Source organism: Austrofundulus limnaeus, unplaced genomic scaffold, assembly GCF_001266775.1.
Source record: "Austrofundulus limnaeus strain Quisiro unplaced genomic scaffold, Austrofundulus_limnaeus-1.0 Scaffold887, whole genome shotgun sequence".
NCBI lineage: Eukaryota > Metazoa > Chordata > Actinopteri > Cyprinodontiformes > Rivulidae > Austrofundulus > Austrofundulus limnaeus.
In genome coordinates, this window is record NW_013953289.1 from 41,845 (window position 1) to 49,654 (window position 7,810).

General features: G+C 42.8%; 1 protein-coding gene across 1 annotated transcript in view; it reads right to left on the minus strand.

Annotated features, from left to right (window-relative positions):
- Positions 1 to 7,810, minus strand: part of LOC106533121 (myotubularin-related protein 1) — a 29,684-nt gene that overhangs the window by 21,028 nt on the left and 846 nt on the right. Inside the window, exons 3-5 of the mRNA XM_014029355.1 lie at positions 6,781 to 6,879; positions 6,527 to 6,610; positions 1,103 to 1,252 (exon numbers count right to left, since the gene is read on the minus strand). Of these exons, the coding sequence (XP_013884809.1) occupies positions 1,103 to 1,252; positions 6,527 to 6,610; positions 6,781 to 6,879 (333 nt within the window). The remainder of the gene's footprint in view (positions 1 to 1,102; positions 1,253 to 6,526; positions 6,611 to 6,780; positions 6,880 to 7,810) is intronic.

A 7,810-nucleotide genomic window follows, 5' to 3' on the forward strand; every position in this document is an offset into this window, starting at 1 on the left:
TCTGGTAAAAATTTCATGTCATTAGCGCCTCTAGTAATATATTTACTGAGAAAAATGGTGACGTGTTCAATACTTAGTTTACCCGCTGTATATCAATGACAATGAATGTGTAAATAACCAAAATATATTGTAATAAGTTTTTTATATCCAGATTGGCCTGATGGAAGCCTCTCCTCAGTGCAAAACACATGAAAGCCCGCATAGACTTTACCAAAAAAAGACATGAAGGACTACCAGACTGTGTGAAATAAGATTCTCTGGTCTGATGAGACAAAGATTGAACTTTTTGGCATTAATTCTAAGCAGTATGTGTGGAGAAAACCAAGCACTGCTCATCACCTGCCCATTACATCCCAACAGTGAAACGTGGTGGTGGTAGCATCATGCTATGGGAGTGTTTTTCAGCTGCAGGGACAGGAAAACTGGTTGCAACTGAAGGAAAGATTAAAGTGACCAAGTACAGAGATATCCTGGAAGAAAACTGCTTCCAGAGTGCTCTGGACCTCAGACCGGACCGAAGATTCACCTTGCAACAAGACAATGACCCTAAGCACACAGCTAAAATAACAAAGGAGTGACTTTGTAACAACTCTATGACCATTCTTGACTGGCCCAGTCAGAGCCCTGACCTAAACCCAATTGAGCATCTCTGGGGAGACCTGTCCACCAGTGTTCACCTTACAACCTGACAGATCTGGAGAGGATCTGCAAGGAAGAAGGGCAGAGGATCCCCAAATCCAGGTGTAAAAAAACTTRTTGCATTATTCCCAAGAAGACCCATAGCTGTACTCGCTCAAAAGGGTGCTTCTACTCAATACTGAGCAAAGGGTCTGAATACTTATTACCATGTGATATTTCAGCTTTTCTTTTTWAATAAATTTCATTTCTGTTTTTTTTTCTGTCAAGATGGGGTGAAGAGTGTACATTACTGAGAAATAAAATGAATTTTTTCGGTTTTCGAATATGGCTGCAATGAACCAAAGAGTGAAAATTTTAAAGGGGTCTGAATACTTTTCTTACCCACTGTATTTTTAAAAACTGTATTAACAAGACCTGTAATTTGTTTAAATCTAATGTATAATGCTTTGATCATATGACTCACCGGTATTCGACGCTTGGCTCTAAACAAAGCCACCTGTTGCAAGTCCTTCTCCGTCATGTTGTAGGGAATAACCAGGATGGCAGGGTATGAGTCACATAGCTCGTAGGTACTGTTCACCTTACTGATGATCCAGCTCTCGTTAGGAAGACCCTAAGAAAAGAAAATCATCCAACACATGATGAGACAGTGTAAAGATGATTTACATAAGTGATGTTCCCCATCACCTTGTTCAAATCTAACAAAATTGGTGTCAAATGTTTGTGCCTCTATCATTTTCAAAATAATAATAACAGGTTCCATTGCCAATAAAGCTTGATACTGACTCTGATAAAGCTTGGTTCCAAAAAGGTTCTTTGCAATTGGCCCATGCTTTAAAAGGTTGTATACTTCACATGTGTGCAAAATACATGTTCTTAGCTGTACTTGAGCAGCTTCCTGCGTTTAATTTGAGTTTCAAATTGAGCTTTTGTCATGAATCACGTCTGCTCTTGATCCAAGCCATGTCATAGTTAATCACTGCCTCATTGTTTCACCCCTCCTGTCACAGAAAACCACAATCAATGTTATGCCACTCACCTGTTTCCACCAGKATTTAAGTTCCACTCACCCACAGCTCCAGTGCCAGATCTATGAGCGGTTCTCCTAGTAATTCATGTCACGTCTTGCCTGCCTTGTCTCGACCTTGTTTCTTCTCACTGGTTTCACAKCTCTCGCCTTGCCCCTGAATGGTACTTTCACGGMCTCTGACCTCCTGGTTTTGACCCAGGCTCTGAACCCTGGATTTCTGCCTTCTGCCTCTCACCCTGTCTGTCTTGTTATGCCTTCTGATTCTCGGATTACGACCACCGCCCGTCTGCTCCGACCTCGAGATAAGTCTGCTCCTCTTAACCTGGTTCTGCTCTCAGTCTGTCTGTGTATGACCCCCGCCTATCCCACGGATATTCCCTGGACCTCCAAGTCCCACCAGAGGTTTCTTTCCAAACACGGAAGTGGCGGTGGACTCCACCCAAGACTGTCCGTGTCATTCAAGAGATCTTCTCGGACCAAACGTTCTCTTAAAAAGGTTAGTGGCTAAATTTCATGCAAGTTCCGCTCCACTGCTAAGTCCAGCCACTAACTTGTTCCTTTCCTGTTCAGAGCTCCTGATCCCTCTGACGCTTGGTTCCAGATCCAGCTTCCTGTTTATTAATAAAACCTTTAAAACTGCTCAGGTGTTTGATAAATCTGTGAAACTCGACAACCCACTCATTACATTAAATCTGGCCAGCAAGAGTTTCACGCCAACACTTGAAGCTTGTAACAGGAGCTGTTTAATATTCTCTTGATTCTAAAACTGACAGTTTGCAGTTACTCACACGTCTGTTTTCAGGAACAATCCTCTGGCACCATCTGCTGGACACCCCGAGTCATCACAACCAGTAATTATGGCTCACAGTGAACCAAGACTCACTCCTCCAGAGGTTTTTAATAGAGAACCAGGTCAATGCCATTCTTTCCTCACTCAATGTGAAATTCAATTTGAACTGCAGCCTTCTGCTTTCCCCTCTGAAAGATTCAAGGTGGCATATGTGGTTTCTCTCTTGTCTGGCAGAGCCAAATTGTGGGGAACAGCAGAATGGCAAAGAAACTCTTTGATTTGTTATAAGTATTGTGATTTTGCCCATGAACTAATGCATGTTTTCAGTCCCCACCTTCCCCAGAAAGAGGCTACTCGAGGGTTACTGAAACTACGACAAGGAAACCGAAGAGTCACCGATCTACTCATTGTCTTCCACACCCTGGCGGCAGATAGTAGATGGAACAAGGAGGCTTTGCAAGATATTTTCTGGCAGGCGCTGAGTGATGACATTAAGGATGAGTTAGCTGCATGAGACCCACCTTCAACCCTCAGAGAATTGGAGGACCTTGCGACCTGGATCGATCTAAGGCTTCATGAGCGCCGACAAGAGGTGAGGCAGTGTTCTAATTCCAAACCCACCCAATCCTTCTCCAGTCAGGTTGTTCCCAGGCAGGTGCCTAGTCCTACACTGCCTTCCCCACTTCCTGTTGAAGAACCCATGCAGATTGGGAGATCCAGGCTCTCACAACAAGAGAGGTTAAGGAGGAGTCAGGAGGGGCTCTGTTTTCACTGTAGAGCAGCAGGCCATCAGGTTTCTACTTGTCCCCTAAAGATCAAGCCTCAAAGCAGCCAGAAACCAAGGACTCAGAGCAGCAGCCTCTTTCCAGGAACCCCGTCTCCCCTGCATCAACGCCAACTTGCAAGTCAATGGTAAAGAGTTTTCTGTTAAAACTTTTCTTGATTCTGGAGCCGATGCTGAGTTTATTGATAATGATTTTGCTTTTCCTCTTGGTATACAGATGTTTCCCACCTTGAAGCTCCATAATACATTGGCATTAGATGGACATTCATTAAACCATTCCAATCTACAAACTCAGGACGTCCGTTTGTGTATTAGTGGTAACCATGTGGAGTTTAATAAATTCTTGTCAATCAACTCCCCAGATTTGTCAGTTGTGTAGGGAGCTTCATGGCTACGTAAACACAACCCCCATATTGACTGGAGGAGCAGCAATATTTTGGGTTKGTCTGACCTGTGTTTGATTAACTGTCTCCAGTCTGCGGTTGGTCATCCCATTAAACAAAAAATAAAGGATGTTACTTCCAATCTGTCTCATGTTCCTCATTTCTATCACAATCTTGAACAGGTTTTTAGTAAAAGTAAAGCCTCATCTCTACCTCCACATCGTCCTTATGGCTGTGCAATTGCTCCATTACCTGGTACCACCCCTCCAAGAGGTCGTTTATACCCATTGTCTCAGCCTGAGAATGAGGCCATGAACACTTACATCTCAGAGTCACTAAAGGCTGGTTTTATTCGTCCATCTTCCTCTCCTGCTGGTGCTGGTTTCTTTTTTGTTGGCAAGAAAGATGGTTTTCTCTGTCCCTGTATAGATTATCATGGGCTTAACAATATAACCATCAAAAATAAGTATCTTTTACCATTAATGTCCTCCGCTTTTGATCTTATTCAGGGCACTAAGGTCTTCACTAAGTTAGACCTTCGCAACGCTTACCATTTGGTAAGGATTCRCAAGGAGGACAAGTGGAAAATTGCCTTCATTACCCCTTCAGGTCACTACGAATACCTAGTCATGCCTCACCAATGCTCCTGCTGTCTTCCAGGCCCTTGTTAATGACATTCTTAGAGATTTTATTAACACTAATGTCTTTGTTTACCTCGATGACATTTTAATCTTTTCTAAAGACCTGGACTCCCACATCCAACACGTCCACACCGTCCTTCTTCGCCTACTACAAAACAACCTGTATGTTAAAGCTGAGAAGTGTGAGTTCCATTCCACCAGCACTTCCGTCCTTGGATTACATATCACACCTGACCAGATCTCTATGGACCCCTCCAAGGTGTCTGCAATTTCGGATTGGCCCACACCTGAAACACATAAGCAACTTCMGCATTTCTTATGATTTGCTAATTTTTATAGGAAGTTTATACACAACTACAGTTCTGTTTCTGCTCCACTCCATTTGCTCACTTCCATCAAAAATGTTTTCAAGTGGAATGAAAAGCAAATCAGGCATTTCTCAAGTTTAAGTTGATGTTCACCACCGCACCCATTCTAAGATTTCCAGATGTAAAGAAACAATTCATTGTAGACGTACAGTAGATGCTTCTAACACAGGTATTGGTGTTGTCCTCAGTCAACATTTCGATGACAATAAGATCCATCCTTGTGCCTTTTTTTCTAAGTCCCTCTCCCCAGCAGAGTGCAACTATGATGTTGGGGACCACAAGCTCCTCGCAGTTAAGATGGCCCTTGAGGAATGGTGTCATTGGTTGGAGGGGGCTAATCATCCGTTCATCATTCTGACCACAAGAACCTGGAGTACCTTTGGTCAGCTAAGAGGCTCAATCCACGCCAAGCCAGGTGGCATTGTTTTTTGGCCACTTTAATTTTACCCTGTCCTACAGACCCGGGACTAAGAATGGCAAGCCGGACTCTTTATCTCGGATTTTCGAGAAGGAACAGATCAGTGGTCCTGAGGATTTCATCTTTCCGGAGAAGGTTTGTTTGGCCGTCACACAGGTTGAGAGGGAGGTCAGGGAGGTCCACCAGAACCATCCACCACTAAGTGAATGCCTGGATGGCCGGCTCTACGTACCTGACCATCTGGTATCTAAGATTCTCTCCTTTTGTCATGCATCACCACTGTTTTGCCATMCGGGCATAGGTAAGACCATTGATGTAGTCAAGTCTCAGTTCTGGTGGGGTTCCTTGCAGAAGGACGTTAGAGAGTTTGTTGGGTCTTGCACCCAATGCACCCTGGCCAAACCMTCTCGCCGACCACCAGTGGGTCTCCTGAGGCCACTCCCTATTCCTTCACGACCCTGGACCCATAATGCCATGGACTTCGTCACTGGTCTACCACAGTCTGGGGGTAAAGTCAGTCATTCATACCATAGTCGACAGATTCAACAAGATGGTTCACCTTGTAGCCCTGTATAAGCTTCCATCAGCCAAAGAGCTTAGTACCATCATGCTTCAAGAGGTGTTCAGACTACATGGGATACCCAAGAACATTGTGTCTTATCGTGGCCCTCAATTCATCTCCAAGTTTTGGGCTGAATTTTGCAAGACTCTTGATACTGAATTAAGTCTGTCCTTAGGTTTCCACCCCCAGAATGATGGCCAGATGGAGCACGCTAATCAGGAGATGGAGACCCGTCTGCGCATCCTGTGTGGAGATGACGGCACCAAACGGGCTGAGAATCTGCCTATAGTTGAACACGCCATGAATTCTACCACCTACAATGTCACTGGTCTGTCTCCCTTCTACGTCCTGTATGGGTTCCAGCCACCGGTGTTTGCTACCCAAGACCGAGCTGCCATCGGTTTCTCCACCTACCATACTGGTGTAGCCTTACTGCACTGGATGCGGTCTCCCCTAAGATATGTAAATCTACAGGAGTCAGGTCCAGTAGGACTTATATGGCTGCCGTGGGTGTTGTTCTGATGGAACCTGTGATGCTCAGGCAGGCCATTTGTTGCACTTGGGTGAGCATCACTCTTGTCACCCCAACTTGGACTCGAACCCACCACACTAAAACAGCATAGCATAGCATGGGGCGGACTATGGCCTTGTAGATCTATCTGATAAACTCTGGGGTAGCACTGGTGTAGGTACATTTCTGCCTTCTTACACGTTTAATTTACATGTATTTTCCAGTTAAGCTTTCTGCCTAGATAAACACAAATAATTTAACTGACTCTGACAGGGAGTGTTCTACACCCTCCAACTTTGGAGGTGAGTAACCCTTCCTTGACTTCTTATGAGTGAAAAGAACCAATTGACACATATAGAAACAGTATTTCACACTGCCATGTGAGTGATTGAGACATTACCTGACGTCTGTATTCTGCTTGTGGATCATAAACTTTCCAAGCGTCCACAGGAAACTGCTCCTTGTACGTGAAGGCAAAAAATACCTACAAAACAACAAAGAAAACATGTTAGCATTCAGTCTACTGCAAAGCAAATGTCACAGTAACTGGACTGTCTCTGGGAGCAGTACAAACCCAAATTAAAGCATAAAAACATGTAAAAAGTGAATTTTACATAATAGGTCCCCTTTAAAAAAGACATGAATAAGACTAACCGAGCCATGGGACATAGGGAAGGTGTATTTGGACAGAACCTCCACAACATCCGACTGCCCTTCTTCTTTCCTGTAGGCAAATCTTAGACTTCTCATGTCCTGATCAAAAAAGAAAAAACGAGAAGAGTTGTTAAAGTTTAAACACAACAAAAATAGCAGCCAGAAATACCAAAATAAATGCTACAACTTGCAAAACTGTAACTTTAACTGAATAAATGTAAACAAATGCTACAGCAAAAATCAGCAAAATATTAGCGACATTAGAAAAACCATTTATAAAAGCTAAACGTTGAAYGGTAGCTGAAAGCTAAAAGTAGCAGAATGGTAAATAAGTCATAAATGTAGCAGAACATCAGCTAGAAGTTAAAAGAACGAAACTAAATTCATTTGAGGGCCTAAGATGTTCAGRTCCAAAAACCATAACCTCTGTCTTATCTGAGTTTAGAAGCAGAAAGTTAAGAGTCATCCATGTTTTTATGTCGTTAAGACATGCTTGTAGTTTAAGTAACTGGTTGGATTCAACTGATTTCATGGATAAATATAACTATCATCAGTATAACAATGAAAATTTATACCATGCTGTTTAATAACTTTACCTAATGGAAGCATATATAAAGTAAAGATTGGTTCAAGCACTGAACCCTGAGGAACTYCATGACTTACTCTGATGTAAGAAGAAGATTCATTATTAACATTAACAAACTGAAATCTATCAGTTAAATTAGGCTCAAACCATTTTAGAGCTGTTCCTGTAATCCCAATATCAAGTTTAAGCCTACGTAATAAAATACTGTCATCAATTTTATCAAATGCAGCTAATGACAGGCATGAAGAACTGAAAGTGAAAGTATTCAAATTGTATTTTCAATACAACAAAATATAGATTCAAAGCAAATTAATCAGATTTAAATCAATAAATTCGTTTTCAATTTAATGAAATATTTCAAACCATCCGTCCATCCATCCATTTTCTTCCGCCTATCCGGGGTCGGGTCACGGGGGCAGCAGCTTCAGAAGGGAGGCCCAGACC